The sequence below is a fragment of the Lithobates pipiens genome, unplaced genomic scaffold (genome assembly GCF_037356315.1).
Source record: "Lithobates pipiens isolate NorthernLeopardFrog02 unplaced genomic scaffold, aLitPip1_a1.2 Scaffold_16, whole genome shotgun sequence".
Classification (NCBI taxonomy): Eukaryota; Metazoa; Chordata; class Amphibia; order Anura; family Ranidae; genus Lithobates; species Lithobates pipiens.
This window is the reverse complement of record NW_027507748.1, coordinates 49,901,861-49,924,437: the sequence shown is the minus strand read 5'-3', so window position 1 is coordinate 49,924,437 and position 22,577 is coordinate 49,901,861. Positions and strand designations below refer to the sequence as shown.

At 43.2% G+C, this 22,577-nt stretch overlaps 1 protein-coding gene across 4 annotated transcripts in view; it reads left to right on the top strand.

The window, feature by feature from the left end:
- The window catches only part of DSCAM (DS cell adhesion molecule), a 730,792-nt gene extending 711,942 nt beyond the window's left edge, over positions 1–18,850 (top strand). For all 4 annotated transcript variants that reach the window (XM_077479889.1, XM_077479887.1, XM_077479888.1 and 1 more), the window contains one exon: positions 17,662–18,850. In XM_077479889.1, the coding sequence (XP_077336015.1) occupies positions 17,662–18,014 (353 nt within the window). In that variant the 3' untranslated portion in view covers positions 18,015–18,850. The remainder of the gene's footprint in view (positions 1–17,661) is intronic.
- The last annotated feature ends 3,727 nt before the right edge of the window (positions 18,851–22,577 follow it).

Below are 22,577 nucleotides of genomic sequence, written 5' to 3'. Positions count from 1 at the left end.
TAATCTACCACCACACCTCAGTCCCAAGCCACCATCTTCCTTTCTGACATCATTGGTAGCTAACTGTCTTTCCCAAGATTTTGTTGCTGACCCCATGATGATGATGTGCCACCTGGTCCTTCCTCTTGTATAGAAGGAAAACAAATGTATAAAGTGAATAAATGACAGTGATCAGTCCATCAAAGTGTCCAAACAAATAATGTGGAGGAGTCCTTGGAGTGGCATTTCAAGGATGGCGGACGACTAAACACCCAAAGGGCACCTTTCACCATGGTAGGAAAAGGATGTGCCTTTACTGAAAAACTAGACTCCATATTGTAGATCTAGTAAAGCATGAATTCACACGTCATGAGGGATCCACCCACTGGATATAAGCACCGTGTGTCACACCCCCGATGACGTCATTTATGACAAAACTAGTAGGGTGGAGTTTACTCTCGCTCACACCAATCTAGTTTGATTGTGGTCTGCAGATTATTTTACCCAGGAATTTTATATTCATGTTTTGTTGGAATTTTATACGGACTCTTCAATAAAGCATCACGGTTTTACACTATGTGATGACTTTTTTCCCTTCTTTATACCGTATCTGTGAGAGAGAGGGAGTAACCAGTACGGTTGGTATCAACATCACCCTGCTTATATCCAGTATATAGATCCCTTGTGACATGTGAATCCATGTTTTACTAGACTCCTATAATGTGGAGTCTAGTTATCCGGTAAGGGCACGTCCTTTTCCTATCATGGTGAAAGGTGTACTTTGGGTGTTCAGTTGTCCACCATCCTTGAAATACGACTGCAAGGACTCCTCCACATTATTTGTTTGGACACTTTTATGGACTGATCACTGTCATTTATTCACTTTATACATTTTTAATTTTACTCACATAGCGCAGCAATTTCTTTTTTCTATGTATTTGCACAAATGTTCTGTTGTTGGATTGCCAGCTGCTTTTTTTGATTATTTATCATTTTTACCTTCACAATTACTATATTTTTTTATCTTGTATAGAAGCACAGTATATGTCATTCTTAATAGCAGCAAAACAAATACTCTTGCTGACGAATGTGTTGACCAGGCGATCCAAGGTTCTGAGCGGATAATATCTTTAGGCCTTGCCACCATCCAGGATAGGGGTATCCTAGCAGTCAAAAAAGAGAATAGAGAAAAGAGAAAAAAAAAATGTTTTTTAATACTTTTTCTTCTAATAAATATATCAAAGGATAATGCACAAAGCTGGTGTGACCTCTTTTTTTCTATTCTCTTTTTTTATATGTCATTGTTGCCTAGGTATGAATGGAGGCAGGGGGCAAGGGGGAATGCAAAAAAAAAAAAAAAAAATGTAAAATAGCAATTTAAAAAGAAATTCTCAGCTTTTCAAGTTTGCAGATGGGTGGGGATTGCATTATATAAACCTCTTTTTTGGATTGTAGGTCTGCTTTAACTCTTATGCCGTGTACACACGACCGGACTTTTTGACGGACTAGGTCCGAATGTCTTCCCGACTGACTTTTGGCGGAGGTCTGACGGACTTTCTGAACGAAACAGATTTGGCCACACATGACCGGACTGAGGCCGCGTACACACGGGCGGACTGTTCGCCCAACTTTGTCCGCTGAACAGTGTTTCAGCGGACAGTCCGCCCGTGTGTGGGCTTTCAGCGGACAGTTTCAGCGGACAGTTTGACGGACAAAGTCTTTCGGAAATTCCGAAAAACTGTCCGCTGAAACTTTGTTTGAGCGAACAGTCCGCCCGTGTGTAGGCTACTTTCGAAATGAGCAAACTGTTCCCGCTCGGAGGAAAGTCTGCTCATTTCGAGCGCGTGTGAAGGTAGGCGGGGCCCGCGAAGGAGACGTCGCGGGCTCCGCCGCCTGGAATGGACTTAAAGGGGAACCCTAACGCCGAAAAAAATCGGCGTGGGGGTCCCCCCAAAGTCCACAACAGACCCTTGTCCGAGCACGCTACCCGGCCGGCCAGGAAAGGGGGGGCGAGCGAGCGCGCCCCCCCTCCTGAGCCGTACCAGGCCGCGTGCCCTCAACATGGGGGGTGCCTTGGGGAAGGGGGGGCCGCGCGGCCCCCCCACCCCAAAGCACCTTGTCCCCATGTTGATGAGGACAAGGGCCTCTTCCCGACAACCCTGGCCGTTGGTTGTCGGGGTCTGCGGGCGGGGGGCTTATCGGAATCCGGGAGCCCCCTTTAAGAAGGGGGGCCCCCGGATACCGGCCCCCCACCCTATGTGAATGAGTATGGGGTACAATGTACCCCTACCCATTCACCTGTAAAATAAAAGTACCCAAAAAAAACACAACACACGAGAAAAAATATTTTATTGCACAGCTCCGGGGGTCTTCCGTCTTCGGGGGTCTTCTCGCCGGACTCCTCCGCTATCTTCGTGTAGCTCTTTTGCTAGCGGAGGAGTCCAGCTTTCTTCCTCCCCGCCGCCGGCCTCTTCTCCCGACTTCGGGGGTCTTGTCCCCCTCTTCGGTTCTTCTGCCGGGCCACCGCCTGCAAAAGAGCTACAAGAAGGCGCGGTGGCCCGGCAGAAGAACCGAAGAGGGGGACAAGACCCCCGAAGTCGGGAGAAGAGGCCGGCGGCGGGGAGGAAGAAAGCTGGACTCCTCCGCTAGCAAAAGAGCCACACGAAGATAGCGGAGGAGTCCGGCGAGAAGACCCCCGAAGACGGAAGACCCCCGGAGCTGTGCAATAAAATATTTTTTCTCGTGTGTTGTGTTTTTTTTTTGGGTACTTTTATTTTACAGGTGAATGGGTAGGGGTACATTGTACCCCATACTCATTCACATAGGGTGGGGGGCCGGTATCCGGGGGCCCCCTTCTTAAAGGGGGCTCCCGGATTCCGATAAGCCCCCCGCCCGCAGACCCCGACAACCAACGGCCAGGGTTGTCGGGAAGAGGCCCTTGTCCTCATCAACATGGGGACAAGGTGCTTTGGGGTGGGGGGGCCGCGCGGCCCCCCCTTCCCCAAGGCACCCCCCATGTTGAGGGCACGCGGCCTGGTACGGCTCAGGAGGGGGGGCGCGCTCGCTCGCCCCCCCTTTCCTGGCCGGCCGGGTAGCGTGCTCGGACAAGGGTCTGTTGTGGACTTTGGGGGAACCCCCACGCAGATTTTTTTCGGCGTTGGGGTTCCCCTTTAAGTCCATTCCAGGCGGCGGTGCCCGCGACGTCTCCTTCGCGGGCCCCGCCTACCTGTACACGCGCTCGAAATGGGCGGACTTGCCTCCGCCTTACGTGGGCGAGTCCGTTCATTTCAAAAGTTGAGAAACAGTCCGCTCGTGTGTGGGCAAGTCCGCTCATGCAAATTTTGAGCGGACTGTTGCGGCAACTGTTTGACGAACAAAGTTTCAGCGAACAGTCCCCGCGTGTGTACGCGGCCTCAGTCTGTTCGAAAATCCGTTAGTTTTGAGCGTGATGACGTAAACAGGACTAAACAAGGAAGTTCAATAGCCAGTAGCCAATAGCTGCCCTTGCTTTGTATTTGGTCCATCGGACCAGCATACAGATGAATGGTTTTCCCGGTTTTTAGTCCATCGGACTTGAGTCCGTTGGATATATTTAAAACATGTTTTATTTCTAGGTCCGTTTGGGGGAAAAAAGTCCGCTGGAGCCCACACACGATTGAATTGTCTGATGGATTCCGGTCCGCCAGACCAAGTCTGCCGGAAAGTCTGATCGTGTGTACGCAGCATAAGAGACAGTTCATCTACCCTCCTAGCTGTGCTGTTTGCCAGTGGTGTGCAAATCACAAAAGGGTCCAGACAGAATTGCAATTATTTGTAGTAAGGATTTCCCAGAATCCCTTAGAAACCTGCTCACTTTCTCTTGCTATCATGGTATACAGATCCTGAGGGTAAATTACAAGTAGTCAGCTATATGAAATATCATAGCCCTGACCATATGTTAGATTTCAACAGAGTTGAAGACACCGACACATTACAAATTTCTAGTAAGCGAAGTCTTCCAAAGGTAACAGTTATGTAAACTTTAGAAGTGAGGCGTCAGTAGAGTTTTTCTGCTCTGGAAAATTAAGCTCTTAGGAGACACTGGCACAGAATACTAACTGTAAGTTTGTGCCAGGTGTGCAGTATATCTTTCAACACTGGCATTAAGAATTTGCTGGCAAAACAATATACTCATAATTCCTTTCGGAGGGAGTTGAAAGCTTTTGTTAAGGATCTTCAACTATAAAAATTAATATGTAGGAAATGTATAATTCATTTTAGCTTTGTGGCCAAGGACCTAGTGGTTCAGAAACGTATTTGAGAAGTAATCTAGGGTAATGGGTATGACAATCTTTCTCTATACATCCTTTCTCTTTCCTCCCCAGTCATCTCCTTCTCTGGCTCTCCCAAAATTACATAGATGTTTTTCCTTTGTGTTCCATATCCCTTGCCATGATCAGCCATTTCTCCCTCTCCTGCACAAGATCCTAGTACAGCCACCATTTTGCACTCTTTCTCTTCTCTAATGGTCCATGACCAGCTCCTGCTCTGCCTTTTCACACATTGGTCCTCGACCAGCTCCTGCCCCACCTTTTAACCCAGTGGACCATGAGCAGCTCCTGTCCTACCTTTTTACCAGTGGACCATGACCAGCTCCCACTCTGCCATTTCACCCAGTGGTCCATGGCCAGCTCCTGTTCTGCCTATTCACCCAATGGTTCATGACCAATTTCTTCTGTGCTCCATGCCCCAGTGTTCCATGACCAGCTACCCCCCTGCCCCTTCTCTCTTATCTATGTCCAGTTCTTGCTTTGCCTCTTCTCTTAGTGATCCATGATCAGCTCCCATTTGGCCTCTTTACCCAGTGGTCCAAAACCAGCTCCTGATCTGCCTCTTCCTCCAGTGGTCTATGGCCAGTTTCCACTCTGCATCTTCACCCAGTGGTTCATGGCCAGCTCCCACTCTACATCTTCACCCAGTGGCCCTTGACCAGCTCCTACTCTGCCTTTACGTCCAATGATCCATGACCATCTCCTACTCTGCCTCTTCTCCAAGTGGTTCATGACCTGCTTCTGCTCTGCCTTTTCTCCCAGTGATCCATGACTAGCTCCTACTCTGCCTCTTCTGCCAGTAGTCCATGACCATCTTTGGCTTTGCTTCTTATATATCTGAGCTTTACAGCTTAGCTTGCTCTGTCCCCTCCCATTAACTAAATACTGGAAACTGTTGGCCTGGATGACAAACACAACCAATTGGCATGTGGACTTAAAAAAGGCACCACCAAAGTGTGCCTTTGTGCCTCGGTGATTGGTGGTTAGGGTGAGAGCTAGGTGTTCCTAAGGAACATGGTTTATCGTAACACATCTTTTCATATATACTATACATGCCAAAAAAGGGCATTGTAAATTGTAAATGAGGAATAAAATTAATTTATTTAAAACACACCAAACGCAAGCTTAAACATTCATATAACCAAAGGCAGTAGTTCCACCCAGAAGCACAACGAAGGAGTTTCCTGGAATTGGGTTGCAGTTGATTTGATAAAACTCAGATGAAAGTAACCAGAGTGGATTCCTGACAGTGTTTTCGTTTTTTTTAGCAGTTAGAAATACTCTCTTGAGCTTTTACAAAATGTTTCTAATATACCTGAGCAGTCTTAGAAATGAAGTGAGATCTTAATACCAGTCTCTGTGTCGTATCCTGCTGATACATCGATAGGTAGTGGCCTTGTGTACCGCTGGTTAATGAGAAGATCATTATCTTTTTTTAGTTAAAAATATATGAAGATGATCTCGGGAAGAAAACGGATCCTCATGCTAAGTCAGTTTTTCATCATTCTTCTATTATTTATTCAGGATTGTTCCATGTTCACCTTTACAGGTGCAGAGTGATACTCCGGCAAGATCATTTTTCTTCTAACTGCCGGGCTTGCATAAAGCTGATATATAAAACATCGGTGACTCTTAAAGGGTCAGTACACCCCAAACTGGTATATCAGTATTATAAGAACATGCCAGGTTCTTATATCCCTTGGGGACTATTTTGGCGAGATCTTTGCTCTGTGTTCCTGGCTATTATGAGTTTCATCATCCCTTTTGGATTTATTTTACATTATGGAGAATGTAAAAGGAGAAGCTGGAACAAACAAAGGGAGGACAGGAACAGAGATAGGAATTAGGGCAGTAGGATCTCACTGTTGAAGCATCTAATGCCACGTACACACGATGAGAGATTTTCATCGGAAAATACTACTGTATGTATGCTCCATCGGAATTTAGCTGGCTGAATTCCCGCCAGCAAAAATTTGAGAGCATGTTCTCAATTTTTCTGACGGAAAAACTTTCCATCGGAAATTCTGATCGTGTGTATGCAATTCCGACAAACAAAAACTCACGCATGCTCAGATTCACCTAGGACAGTGATGGCGAACCTTGGCACCCCAGATGTTTTGGAACTACATTTCCCATGATGCTCATGCACTCTGCAGTGTAGATGAGCATCATGGGAAATGTAGTTCCAAAACATCTGGGTTGCCAAGGTTCGCCATCACTGACCTAGGAGATGGAATCTATTGGCTACTGGCTGGGTATTGAACTTCCTTTTTCTAGTCCCATCGTACGAGTTGTATGTCACCGCGTTTTTGACGGTCGGAATTTGGTTTGACTGTGTATATGCAAGACCGCTTGAGCGAAATTCCGTCGGAATTCGGTCGAGAAGACCATCAGAGCTTTTTCCGACCAAAATTTCCGATCGTGTGTACATGGCATAAGACATATAAGAGCCTAGGCTCTGCTTGTGACTGAAATATCACCTTTTGGTGGACTTGTCCTTTTGGAATGGAAAAAGGAAAAAAAAACAAAAAAAAACCCCTCTCTCTCAATGCAAACACTTTGAGGACACAAATAGTATAAAGTCTGATAAAAAATTTTATGATAAACATGAAGCTTACTTGTAGTTCTCAAAATATGAAATCTAGACAAGGAGTCTCACACTTTTCAACATGGGGACCACATACTATTTTTTACAAATATTTGCGGGCCAAACCCCCCCCCCCCCCCCCCATTATATCAGGGTTCTCATTAAGGCCTCTTTCACACTTGTGCAACTTTTTCTGCGACTTTGGATATCAGAGTTGCAATGACAAGTCATAGTCCTCGATTCCCAGTGATAACCATTCATATCTGTGTGACTTCAAAGTAGTCCCTGTACTACTTTGGTCTGACTTTGATGCAAGTTGAGGTCCATAGACCTCAAGTTTACACAGGCATTTCCAGAAATTGTGGCAAAATCGCAGTAAAATTGTGCAACTTTCAAGTTGCAGCAGTGTGACAGAGGCCTAAACTATTTTTTACATCAGGGTCTCCATCAGAGTTCCCATCAAATTCCCCATTACATCAAAGTCCTCCCTTATATCAGGGTCTCCATCTGAGTCCCCTTTTACATTCAAGTCTAAATCATAAATCACCTTATATCAGGGTCCTCATCAGAGTCCCACTTACATCATAGTCCTTTCTTACATCAGGGTCCCCGTCAGTGTCTCCCCTACATCACAATCCATCCTTACATCAGTGTCCCCATACAAGTCCCCCCCTAACATTAAATTCCCAGTCAGAGACCATTTTATCTCCTAGTCCCTTCTTACAGCAGGGTCCTCATCATAGTCCCTCCTTACATTAGGGTCCCCACCCATGCCCCCCTTACATTTGAGTCCCAATCAGAGACCCCCTATATCGGGGTCCCCATCAGAGTCCCCCTTACATCATAGTCCCTTCTTACATCATTGTCCCCATCTTAGTCTCCCTCACATCAAATTCCTCCGTTACATCAGGTTCTCTATACGGGGCCCCCCTTACATTCAAGTCCCAATCGGAGACCCCTTTATATCAAGCTCCCCATCAGAGTCTCCTTACATCATAGTTTCTCCTTACATCAGGGTCTCCATCAGAGTCCTCCTAACATCAGGGTTCCCATCCCAGTCCCCCCACCTTACATCCAAGTCCCAATCACAAACTCTTTTATACCTGGGTCCTCATCGGAGTCCCCTTACATCATAGTCCCTCCTTACGTCCGGGTACCCATCAGAGTCCCCCTTACATCATAGTCCCTTCTTACATCATGGTCCCCATCATAGTCCCACCTTTACTTTCGAGTCCCAATCAAAGTTCCCCCTGCATCATAGCCCCTCCTTACATCATGGTCCCTATCATAGTCACCTTTGAATCAAATTCTTCCATTACATCAGGGTCTCCATCCGAGGCCTTCCTTGCATTCAAGTCCCAATCAGAACCCCCCTTACATCATAGCCCCATCCAAGTCCCCCCCACATTCGAGTCCTAGTCAGAGACCTTATTTATATCAGGGTCCCCATTAGAGCCCCCATCATAGTTCATCATATATCAAGGTCCACTTCTTTCTCTCCATCACCGTACCCCCTTACAGATTCTAGGTGTGGGTTGGAGGGAGTCTAAGCGGTTTCCATGGGCAGCCTCGGCTGTCCTTAATTCTCAATATGCCACTGACCCTAACTGCAAGCCGGGAAAAGAATCCTACAGTGAGCCGAATGTAGCCCGTTAGCCATAGTTTTAAGACCCCTGGGCTAGATGATGCCCATCTAGTCCAACCTCTTCCAGTGTGAGTGCTGCTGTGCAGGAGATAACCAGCAAGACTCTGGGGTTGATTTACTAAAACTGGAGAGTGAAAAATCTGGTGCAGCTCTGCAGACAAACCAATCAGCTTTTGTTTTTTAATGCCAAAGCTTAATTGAACAAGCTGAAGTTAGAAGCTCATTGGCTGCCATGTACAGCTGCACCAGATTTTGTACTCTTCGGTTTTAGTAAATCAGCCCCTCTGATGCTTAAACTAGTTGGTTTTGCAAATACATTTAGTTCCCATTTGCACTTGTCGATGCGTGCTAAAATGCATGTTGCACACTGGATTGGCCCCCAGTCCTGCCCCTCCTTACCAAGTCAAATTCAGGTTGTTATACAAAGTTGCATAGAAAAAATAATATATATATTTTTAAGCAAATAAATAACCTGCCTGGAATTCAGCTGCAGCATTAAGTAAGACAGAGCCTACCTGAAGGAGGTCCACCCTTTTCATTTGTTCGATTTCAGTTCTTTCAATCTTAGCGGCTTAGCATCACAAGTGGGCATTACCGAGAGTGGTCTGCCCGCAAGTACAGCCTGCCTAGGAATGCCCACTCCTCCAGACTGACGTCTAACTCCTCCCAAGAGCCAGCCCACTGCTTGCATCAGGGCTGAGGACTCTTGAGTACTGAGACGTGAAGTTTTATATGTCCAGCACCCTTCTGGCCCCTCCCACCAGCCAGGATCTGCCTGCTTTGCATAGAGATACACAGAGACCTAGTGATGATGTCATTGGTTCTAAAATACATTGAATAGAATAACTTATATATCAATGTAATCATAATGAAAATGGAAAGGCTTTTTTTTAAACATTTCAGTACCGTGTTGATGAGAGGAGGGAAGGCGAGATACCCTATATTGTCAAAAGTATTGGGACACCTGCCTTTACACGCACATTAACTTTAATGGCATCCCAGCCTTTAGTTCGTAGGGTTCAATATTGAGTTGGTCCACCCTTTGCAGCTATAACAGCTTCAACTCTTCTGGGAAGGCTGTCCACAAGGTTTAGGAGTGTGTCTATGGGAATGTTTGACTTCTGGAATGTCTTCCAGAAGTGCATGGGACGTGGACGAGAAGGCCTGGCTCGCAGTTTCCACTCCAGTTCGTCCCAAAGGTGATCTATTGGGTTGAGGTGCAGGTCAGTTAAGTTCCTCCACCCCAAACTCGCTCATCCATGTCTTTATGGACCTTGCTTTGTGCACTGGTATGCAGTCATGTTGGAACAGGAAGGGGTCATCCCCAAACTGTTCCCACAAAGTTGGGAGCATGAAATTGTCCAAAATGTCTTGGTATGCTGACACCTTATATCCTTCACTGGATTTAAGGGACCAAGCCCTGAAAAGCAACCCCACATCATAATCCCCCCTCCACCAAATGATTTGGAGGGGTGGTCCAATACTCTTGATAATATAGTGTGGATGAGCGAGTATGTGGTTTAGGAGCTTGACTGGCCTGCACAGAGTCATGACCTCAACCTGATAGAATACCTTTGGGATGAGTTAGGGTGGAGACTGGGCCTTCTCATTCAACATCAGTGCCTGACCTCACAAATGCGCTTCTGGAAGAACGGTCAAACATTCCCATAGACACACTCCTAAACCTTGTGGACAGCCTTCCCAGGAGAATTGAAGCTGTTATAGCAGCAAAGGGTGGGCCAACTCAATATTGAACCCTACGGATGAAGACTGGGATGCCATTGAAGTTCATGCGTCCGTGTAAAGGCAGGTGTCACAATACTTTTGACATTATAGTATATAAACAGATTAAACGTCACTAAAGTGTCGTGGTAACTTTTTCAAGATAATATTTGATACTGAATCAACCTGTTTTGGCCGTGTTCTCCTTAATAATGTCAAATCCGCAATGATAATTTTAATAAAGGAGATAAAAATAAAGCTTTGGGTTATCTTAGCTTAATTTCCAGCCTTCTTTTTGACTGAATGCCGTACCAAACCGAGGGCTGCTTGGTATGCTGTGCCGGCCAGCGTTGGGCCTGGCGTAGTTCCCACGCACACAAGTTTACGGTCACTGGCAATAATTCAGCGTTCGTTATGGCGCTCCGGTTCCCCGGCTCCCGTGACACATTGATCACACACTCGGGATAATCGTAAAAGAGAGACTTTTCATGGCCTCTGCCTTCCCGGCCTTCCCGGCCTGCCTTTCCTTTGCTAATTCTTTAGATGACTTTCTCGAAACAAGCGAGCGTCAGGAAGGCTCGGCCCGGCCATATCATTAATTATTACTGATTAACGGTCATAGTTCTCTTCTATAACTGCTTATAGGCCTTATATCGAGTATATTAAATATACATGGACAAGCGCATGTTTAATTAATCCCTTTAATGCATGTTATTTATGCTGAGCTTAAAGGGTGGCTATGGAATTAAATATGAATGGACTCTTATTTATCTATCTGATGTACAATTGCCAAAATCATTAGATACGCTCCTGCCAAAACCAAAAATTAAATTGGCCAAAGTGTGTTTGTTAAATATGTTTGTAAGCAATGCAAGTAACTGAATTCGCCTTGGCATCAGCTTCTTCCTTTTCCTTTACAGCAGAGCTCGGGCTAGGGGAAAGAGAAGCAGCACAAGGAGACAATCCTTTTAGGGACAAATCTCAGGCTGGGGGAGGAACAAGTCCTGTTGAAGGATTGCAAACTCGGGTCTCCTGTCTTGCCAAAGAGAGCTGGATGTCAGAGCTGTGTAAATCCAAGGAGTGGATAAACAGAGGGTGACATTGCTTAACCTTCATTCTGAAAACGCTTGTTGTCTGGCTGTAATGCAGACCCTGTTGCTTGAAGCCAATGTTAGCTGCATGTTTGTGTTCGGGTAGGTGATAGAATAAAGGCGGTAAAATTGCAGTTTAACCTCCTGGTATTACTGTCCCCTGGCCACACTTGTGAACGAACCCCTAGAGCAGGGGTCTCCAAATGTTTTCAGTATGAGGGCCACATCATATACTTTACAAATAATTGCGGGACAAAACAAAAATCCCCGTCAGAGTCCACCTTTACACCAGGGTCCCCATCAGTGCATTCCCTACATCAGGATCCACATCAGTGCCCCCCCCTTACAATAGGATCCCCATCAGTACTCCCCTTACACAAGTACCCCCATCAATGGCCCCCCTTACATCAGGATCCCCATCAGAGGCCCCCTTTACATGATGATCTCAATCAGTGCTCCCCCTTACATCAGGATCCCCATTAGTGAACCCCCTTACTTCAGTGCCCCCTTACATCAGGATCCCCATCAGTGCCCCCCCTTACATCAGGATCCCCATTAGTGAACCCCCTTACACCAGTATCCCCATCAATGCCCCCCCCCTTACATCAGGATCCCCATCAATACCCCCCCCTTAAATCAGGATCTCAATCAGTGCCCCCCTTACATCAGGTTCCCCATCAGTGAACCCCCTTACTTTAGTTCTCCCCTTACATCAGGATCCCCATCAGTGTCCCCCCTTACATTAGGGTCCTTATCAGTCCCCCACTTACATCAGGGTCCCCATCAGTGCACCCCCTCCTTAATCAGGGTCCCCATCAGTGTCCCTCCTTACATCAGGGTCCCCATCAGTGCACCCCCTCTTACATCAAGATTCCCATCAGTGTCCCCCCTTACATCAGAGTTTGCCCTTACATCAGAGTCCCCATCAGTGCCCCCCCTCCTTAATCAGAGTGCCCATCAGTGCCCCCTCTTACATCAGGATCCCTATCAGTGCCCCCCTTACATCAAGATCCCCATTAGAGTCTCACTTTACATCAGTGTTAACATCAGTGCCCCCCCCTTACATCAGGGCCCCCATCACTGCCCCCGCTCCTTACATCAGGATCCCCATCAGTGCCCCCCTTACATCAAGATCCCCATCAGTGTCCCCCCTTACATCAGAGTTTGCCCATACATCAGAGTCCCCATCAGTGTCCCCCCTTACATCAGGGCCCCATCAGAGTTCCCTCTTACATTAGGGTCCCCATTGAAGCCCCCCTTCCCCCCCCCTTACATTGTGGACCCATCAAAGTCCTCCTTACATCAGGATCCCCATTAGAGCCCACATTGCCTCCCATACATTAGGGTACCCATCAAAGTCCCCCCTACATCAGAGTCTCTATCAGAGTTCCCCCTTACAGCAGGGTCTCTGTTAGAATTGCCCTTTACATCATAGTTCCCCCTTACATCAGGATCTCCATTAGAGTTCTCTTGTACATCAGGGTCCCCCTTCAGATTTATTCCTACGTCATAGTCCCGCCGGACATCAAGGTTCCTGTCAGAGTCTCCCCATACATCAGGATCCCCATCAGAGTCCCCTCTTAGATCAGTATCCCCATCAGAGTTCCCCCTTTAGGGTCCCCATCAGAGTCCCCCTTACATCAGGCAGCCTCTGCTAACCGTGATCTTCAATCAGTACAGATTGAGGACACACCACTGACACTAGCTGGGGGGCCTGGATAAAATCTTGTGGTCATATGTGGCCTGCTTTGGAGACCCCTACCTTAGAGAAAAGGGATCATCATAGGCAGAAGTGTCGGTTATCTCAACGTCGTAGATAGAAGGAGCACCTATAGGATGTCCTCCAATGATTCTGCACACAGCGGTTATGATTACGAAAGGGATCACAATATGGCAGTTTAGCATCTGTGATTGCCGAGTAATCTCATAAGAAATATGTTTTCCTCCTGTCAGCCGATCGGCCTAAGATCTACAGACAATGAGAAAAAAAAAATCATCTGAAAGCCTCCACTAATCTGTTTTCCAATATCTCCAAAAATCTAATTTTCACATCTGACTTGCAGCTAAAAGTATAAATCTGTCAGGAAAAATGGCTTTAAAATTTCATCACAGAAAAGATAATTATTGGCGGCACGGCTGGGCTATTTTTAGGGCTGGAGATGGCAGGGCGTCTGGGGATACGTTGGGAACACTGACAAGAAAATAGATTAGGAAGGACGGCTGTACACAGAGAACCATGTGGCCCTAGCACCAGGGCTATTTTTTTCAATGGCGAGTGCAGTATTCTAATTGTATTAGTATGACATTTGAGGTATTAAATACAGAGCTCACAGTACTCCCCCCCCCCCCCCCCCCGAATGCTTTTGTTTGCCCTTTTTTCCCTGAACAGTGCCATATTTGTTCAGGCAGCATCCAGAGTCAGTATCTACTTTCTGAAATGTAGAAAAAATGATCCGCACTCCAGTTGTTGCTCTTAAAATTTCTTCATTTTATTGAATAGCCACAGTGAATAAACGCAGATTAAGTCAGTTGACGAGTTTCAGCCTATAAGGCCTTAGTCATAACTAGGCTGAGGTTGCTACACACCATATCACTTATCTTTAAAGCTGTGCCCATGATATAAATGAAAAATATAATGTGTAAAAAGAATATATATAAAATATATTGAAAGAAGAGATCTGATATATTGAATCAAGTCCACCCAGTATTGAGTGCACCTCCCATCACCAAAATTAGCACGAGCCTGAGTGTAATCCTCCACCACTCAGAGTGCCTGCTTACCGAAACACATTGACCTCCTACTATGGAAGGTCAATCTCGCATGTAGCTAATAACCCAGCCAGGGCCTTTATCCCTCCGGAACAGATGGGAATCCACCTCTTTGTTGGTAATTGAGGTTAGAAGCTCCCCATGCAAGAATAATAAAAGCTTGCCATGGTATAAAATCCTTTATATATTTATTATGTATTTCAAAGATTGCACTAACATCAAAATCCTATGAAACTTGCTTGTATAACAAAGAGTCGGCCGGCTTATACAATCAGCCCGTGTCAGCACGTTGCTCCATTTGACGTGTTTCGTCACAAGATGAGGTCGTCCTGGGGCACAGGCGGCATACTGACTCGCCAATATAAATAGAGACAACACTAGATAACCACACCTCAGACTGAACGTCGGCTACCGATCAATTAGGATCAGAAAGAAATACATAATTCATGTATAAAGGATTGTATGCCATGGCAAGCTTTTATTATTCTTGCATGGGGAGCTTCTAACCTCAATAACCAACACAGAGGTGGGTTCCCATCTGTTCCGGAGGGATAAAGGACCTGGCTGCGTTATAAGCTACAGGCGAGATTGACCTTCCATAATAGGAGGTCGATGTGTTCCGGTAAGCAGGCACTCTATATGGTGGAGGATTACACTCACGCTAATTTCAGTGATTTTTCACAGATCCCTTCATTCAATATATTTTATATATTCTTTTTACAAGTTATATTTTTCATTTATATCATGAGCACAGCTTTATAGATAAGTGATTTGGTGTGTAGCGATCTCAGCCTGGGCTCCAACCAGACCACACCCCCACTGCATTTTGCACCGACCCTCTGAGCGTAATCATGGGGGTTAAACTCCGAGGGGCGGAGTGAAAAGTGTTTAAGGCGTGTCCTTTCCTGTTGTGTGTGTCTCGCAAAGAAAGCTGCAGCTGTGTAGTTTGTCGCATTAATTCAGATAACATTGCAATTTCATGATTTTGAGGGATTTTCCACACACCATAGACTGACGGATTGTTTTTATGTGTGGCTATAGGGAGGCTTCTCTTCTGTACTAAGCGATGGTAGGAGCCGAGACAAGCTCCCTCCCAAGCCAGCACCCACAGCAGTGGACACCGAGGACTTCTTCTTAGCCCGAGCAGCTCCCACATTGGGTTTCTTTGGGACACCTTAGATCAGTCTTTCTCAACCAGGGTCATGTGGAAAACCTTGGTCTTTTTTTTGTTGTTTTTGTTTTTAACTCAAAAAAAATAAAGAAAACTCAGTGGTGATCAAATACCACCAAAAGAAAGCTCTATTTGTGGGGAAAAAAGGACATACATTTTTTTTGAGTACACCATTGCATGACTGTGCAATTACCAGTTAAAATAGCGCTGTGCTGAATCACAAAAAATGTCTTGGCCGTTAATGCCCTGTACACACGGTCGGACCTTTCCGACGGAAAATGTGCGATCGGACTGTGTTGTCGGAAATTCCGATCATGTGTGCGCTCCATCTAACTTTTTCTGTCGGAATTTTCGACACACAAAGTTTGAGATCTGGATCTAAAATTTTCCAACAACAAAATCCGATTGTGTGTAGACAATTCCGACACACAAAGTGCCACGCATGCTCAGAATAAATTATGAGACGAAAGGCTACTGGTCTCTTTATAGTCCCGCCGTACATGTTCTACGTCACCTCGTTCTTAACGATCGGATTTTCCGCCAACTTTGTGCGACTGTGTGTATGCAAGACAAGTTTGGGCGAAAATCCGTCTGAAAAAATCTGATTTTGTCATCGGAATGTCCGACCGTGTGTACAGGGCATAAAGGGGTAAAATCTTCTGTAGCTGAAGTGGTTAAAACCCATTGGAGTGCCTAACATCGTTTCTTTCGGTGGACAGCAATAGGCACAGGTCACCTTTTTTGTTGATACACTCCGAGCTGCGAGGCTTTGTCCACCTTTGAATCAAATTAAAACTTTAGGCTCAATTTATCATTTATCATTTTGTTGCTAATTAGTTTTTAACGCATGAATTATTGAAATTTGCTCTTCTGCAGGTTTTAAGTGGTTGATAGGTTTACTCTCTTTGGTAATAAGATGTCGAGACGCTGAAAGAAGGTAATTAGAACTTCGGGGAACTCAACCGTGCCACAAAACTTAATAAAAGCTTTGTCTGAGAAAACAAGATCTCCCAGCCTCATTGTGCTATAACAAATTGCCGGAAGAATGAGACAGATAAATCCTGTTTTATTCAGGGATGTAAGCGCAAGCTCTTATTGTGCCGTCCTTGCTAATTTCAGCAGCCCCTATAATTATTTTATCGTGTTAAGAGAAATAGCGATTGATAATATTTAAATGGAAATCCGATTAGCATTAAGAACAGCTCATTTGGTGGAAATTTGCAGTTCTTGTGTACATTGGCTTCTTGGCTTGATGTATCTGTAACCAATAAGCCCGTCGTTTTAAAACCTTGATATAATTGCATTTTTCATGTGACGGATTGTTGTGTGCCAACGACAAAGGAATGACTTTAATGCCCCATACACACGATCAGACTTTAAATCTCAAAACCATAATAAACAAATTCACAAATAAATGAGCAAGTATGAAAAAAAAAACAATAATGTGCTAATACTTGAAGTCACCAGACACAAAAAGTAAAAAATATATGGGCAAATGTGAAAAAAAATCCTAATTTAAATGTATACAGTAAGTCTTGATATTAAAATCAACCAGCAAAAAAAAATCAAATAAAGTAATAGTCCATATGCAGTCAATGGTGACAAGGTGCTCAGTGCTTAAAAGAATTCCACTCAACAGTTCTCCAGTGCTCAAATGTGCGCCTTAGGCCACATACACACGCGGGGACTGTCCGCTCAAACTGTTTGACGAACAAAGTTGGGCGAACAGTCCCCGCGTGTGTACGCGGCCTTAGAGAAAATGAGGGGCCTCTTACCAAATGGAAATGATCTCTGTAAATTACAGAGCTGGCAGGGATCTGGGGTAAGAATGCTACTTGTTCACACATAGCAGGTCTTGTTCTGATGTGTGGCTCCCGGGACCTTCAGTTCTTATGTTCCCAAAGGGTTTGTTACTGCATAGATATCCCTCATCCTATCCAATCCAAATGCAATGTTCCACATGCACACATTCAAAAAAAACAACTGTTCAGTGATGCTGGGTGCTGTAATGACTATAGGCTGGAAACCGTGGATGATCAAAGTGAAGAAATGTCACAGCACACCAATGATTCCTTGAAAGGGGCTTTATTCCGTGGTCACGTGATAAATATTCAGCTTTATCTTTATCATGTGACCACGGAATAAAGCTTAGGAACCTTTCGTGGAATCCTTGAGGTGATCACATTTCTTCACTCATCCTATCCAGTCTCAACGTTCCTGAGCTTCTGGTCTACAAGAGTAATGGACATGAGATTATGTAATACAACAGAAGAATATGTTTATTTTTATCTTGACAAATTAGCAAGTCTGTAGCTCCAGCACTTTAATAAGCTTTTAATGCAATTATTGAATGTCTAACCTCTGTGTTCTTTCTGGTTCTTTCCAAGGTGACGTGATGAACTTACCGCCGTACCTTAGGATGGACTTTTTATTAAATAGAGGTGCTTCAGGAACTAGCAGAGACTTGGGCTTAGGGCAGGCTTGCTTGGAACCTCAAAAAAGCCGAACCCTGAAGCGGCCCACAGTTCTGGAACCAATACCCATGGAAAACCCATCAGCAAGGGAAGTACAGTCATGGCAGTCCAGTGCTGGGGCGACGGCGGCTGCACCGGTACCGCCACGAGAAGCCACAGAGCTAGGACAGGCAGCTAAAATTAGCAGTTCACAAGAATCGCTACTGGACTCCAGGGGTCACTTGAAAGGAAACAACCCTTACACAAAATCCTATACCCTGGTATAACAACTAAACAAAAAAGCTTGTAAATACTAAAAAAAACAAAAACAAATGCAAATCAAAGCTACCTTTTTCTACGAAATTCCAACATTTATAATTTAAACAAAAGAGAAAAAAAAAGGATTGCCAAAACATTTAAAAGAGGAATTTACAGACAGTGCAAAGACTCTTCATTATTTTTATTTTACCCCTTTGGATCACCTATACAACATTCATCTTCCTGGATGTCAAACTCTTTAAAGGATTTGGGTTATTTTATTGCCACATTTGTACCACTTTTCTACAGTCTGGTGCATGAGAACATTTTACTTGAAAATTTCCAGCACACCCAAATTACAAGAAAAAAATAAAAAAAATAATTAGCAAAAAAAATAAAAAATATCCAGACATTGAATGGTATTGTTATGGAGAAAAATGATTTAGTTAACATTCCTTTTTTTTTTTAACTAATATTCACAAGTCATTATTTTTTTGTTACATAGAGTTCTATCAGAGAAGATAGACTTTTTCTCATTTAAATTATCTTTGACTCGTTGAATTTTGTCCTTGAGAAATAAAGGGTCTCTTGCCTTCTGCTGTGATACCTGCTTTAATTTGCTGGCTTAATTTTTATTTTTTTGGTTGTTTACCAATAGATAGAATATGCACTATATGAGGCTTTAAATAGGTTTCTTTTTTTTTTTACTACAGCTTGCCGATTTTCTGTATGTTGAAAACAATTTCAATGATACCTCCTTTTCTGATGTTTTAATTTATCAGGTGAAAAATCTTCAGAAATGTTTCTTTGTGAAGTCAAACGTGTGATGACGAAGGGCTATATTAAACATCATTAAGGGCTCTCAGATCCACATGTTGTACAGTCCCTCGTGTGTATCTACCTAGATTGCTACTCACAGGCAGGTTTTCAGTTTTTTTTGTTTTGTTTTTTTTGGTCATTCAGTGGAAATTCAGCACCTTCTAGCATAGATGTTAATGGCTAAAATGGGTGCTGATCTTTGCAAAACCTCTTACACATTACACTCTTACATTATTAGGCCCATCATTTACAGCAAAAAAATAAATAAAAATGTGATACTATAAAAGCACTGTAGGATAGAACGTTTGATTCAATTTTCCAGAGAGAAACATAGAGTGGCAGATAAAACACCAAGTGGTCCATTTAGTCTGCCCCATTTATACAGTGTGTGTATGTATATATATATATATATATATATATATATATATATATATATATATAATGTGCACATATATACATACACACACAAACAGGATATATATAAATATATACACACACACACACACACACACAGTATATATATATATATATATATATATATATATATATATATATATATATATATATATATATATATATAATTTATATATACATTTATATAATATTTTATATTATATAAATGTATACATAAATGTATATAATATTTTATATTTATTAATATTTTGTTTTATACATTTTTTTAAGTGTATATTTATGTCCCACATGTTTGACATTACTAGCAGTCACCATGTTGATCAATAACATAAAATATATGTAAACACATTTACCAACATGTTAAAGTAATAAAAAAAAAAGAGATTTCATTTTTTTTTCATATCTGTTGCTTTTGTTAAAATAATAGCTTGTGATCCTGCCATAAAGGTCCCCCATATTGTTATAGAGTGAGAATGCTCTGTCTCCATCTCCCAGTTGTTCTCCTGCATTGTCACCCTGTCATACGCTATCCCAATGGAGATTACAAGTAAACGCGACAATGCTCAAAAGGAATGTGTTGCAGTTGCTGGAGTGCAACAGTACTTAAAGAGGAAGTAAACCCTGATGGGTTTACTTCCTCTTTGATTCCCTGCAAAGGTAAAGCATAATGGACTACTATGCATCGCATAGTAGTCCATTATGTGTCACTTACCTGACACAGGAGCCAGCGAAGTCACCGCTGTCCCCTGTAGTCCGGAGCCTCCATCTTCTTGGTGGGTCTCGCTGCTCCAGCGCTGTGATTCGTCGGAGCAGCGATGACGTCACTCCCGTGCATGCGCACGGGAGCCGACACTCGCGCCATATCGCCTCGATCTGCGGTTTACCCAGTGCGCCTGCGCGCCGCTGTCTACGGCGCATGCACTGTAGACAGCGGTGGCTGTCTTCAGGTAAATATCTCCTAAACCGTGTAGGTTTAGGAGATATTTCTTGGACCTACAGGTAAGCCTTAATCTAGGCTTACCTGTAGGTCAAAGTGGTTTGTAAGGGTTTACAACCACTTTAAAGGCAACAAAGGATGAAAAAACATGATTAAAACCTTTGTTTCATTTAAAAAAAAAAAAGTACATACTTGCTTTGGTAAACTAAATGGTGTATCGCTATGGAGTACATCGTCTTTAGGTAACAAAATAAAACCGTGATTTGTTCATTAAAAACTAAAAAAGTAGCTGGTTATACGTTATTATTGTTTAGGTACATCACACATCAGAAATTAGTTTCATCCTAAAATGACAACGTGCAGTAACATAATTTACTTTCCTCTATACCTAGTTAATACTGTGCAAGAATTAGAAAAACACTCCTAAAGCCACATCCGTATGTGGGGGTAAATATTAGAAAAAAAGGGGGGAGGGGGCAGAAATGGCCCTAAATCGGACTTTAGAGGCAAAATGGACGAGAGTATAGTAAAAATATATTTTATTGATAACAATTAATCACAGACAGAAATTAATCACAAGATCAAAATAATTAAAAAAACATACACAATTAACAGACAATAGACATAAATGTATGGTGTGAACCATGTTGACACCATATAGACAGCAGTGAGCCCCTGTGCGTTAACGCTTTTTTCGCTTTTTTGCTTCGTCAGGGCACACTCAGGGGTTGTTGGAAGGAACAGGTCTCACTATCTATAATAAAGTACATCAATCAGACATTGTGTAATAGTGACATGTATAGATAAAAACATTAGCCGCTGTCATATCCGAGTGACATCTATACAACACACACAACAGCATAAAAATATCCACACATGGAAATCTCCCAGATGAACGTCAAAAATCACTGTGTAGATAAGGAGTCATAATCTCCCAATACTAGTAACCATATGATGAGCTGGAAACATTAACATAATAATACATATTACCATCAAAGTCGGGCCATGCTCAATACTTGGATAGATAGAAACAAATATATATATATAGATGTACTTACTAGCTCCAAAAAAAAAAAAGTCACTTCATGCAGAACATAGCCTTAAAGTGGTTTTAATCCCTTTACAACCACTTTTTTACTACAGGCAAGCCTATAATTAGGCTTAGGCTTGCCTGTAGCTACAGTGGCTATCCCTGTATTTGCATGTGCCGCCATCATCGGCACATGCGCACTTAAGCAAATTGAAGCAACGGCAGAAACAGTCAGACACACTGGGGGTTATTTACAAAAGGCAAATCCACTTTGCACTACAAGTGCACTTGGAAGTGCAGTCGCTATAGATCCGAGGGGGACATACAAGGAAAATAAGAAACATAATTTTTGCTTGCACATGAGCTTCCCCTCATTTCAGATCTTTCCCTCAGGTCTTCAGCGAATGCACTTCCAAGTGCACTTGCAGTGCAAAGTGGATTTGCCTTTAGTAAATCAACCCTAGTGTGCACAAAACAAAATTCTGCTATGCTATTAATAATACAACCACATTAATAAACTGAAAAACTGGCATTCGCTCGGACCGGCGCGTTTTGTCATAACTGACATCATTGGTAAGCTTTCTGACACTCCTCATCACACAGCAGTGGATTTCACTTTTTGATTGGGACTGTGGTTTGATTTATGCGCATTTTAAACTGACTTATTATTTATAAATTGTTTTTCACATACGCTTTTCAGTTTATTAATGTGGTTTGTATTATTATTAGCACGGCAGAATTTCATAATTATTATTCTTTTCTGTTAAGTACCAATATATTTATTTTGGCACATCTTTCTCAACATTTACAATGTATATTTTTATATTTATTTGAATTACGCTAGATATTTTACGTATTCCTATATATATATGTACTATATATCTATTTTTTGAGAGATTCATTTGTTTATAATTTTACTTTTCCTAAAAAAAAAAAAAAGACTATATATATCTGAATATATGATGTATTGAAACATTTTAGCTTTTAGGTTAACTTTTAATTTGAAACAAAAGGCAAAACATTTTCTTTAGTTTTGGATAGAATGGAGAGGGGTTATAACACCTGTCAGTTTTTATTGCTGTCTGTGCCCCCCCCCCCCCCACCTGCCGTTAAGGAGATTCACCCTCTCTATTTGTCCTGTTTATCATCATCAGTAAAAGAAAATCCCAAATTTTGGGTTTCCCCAGAAAAGAAATAGAGGGGAAATCTTCCAGTGGGGGCACTATTTCTGCTAAACTGGGATCCCCAAGAGATTCACTTAAGATGCAGGGATTTCCTTTCACTTCCTGTTTTGGTTATGGGACAGGAAGTGAAGGTAAATTTCCTCAATGGGACACAGATGAAAAAAAAAAAACACCTAAAGTGTAATTAAACCCCAGAACTAGAACGTAA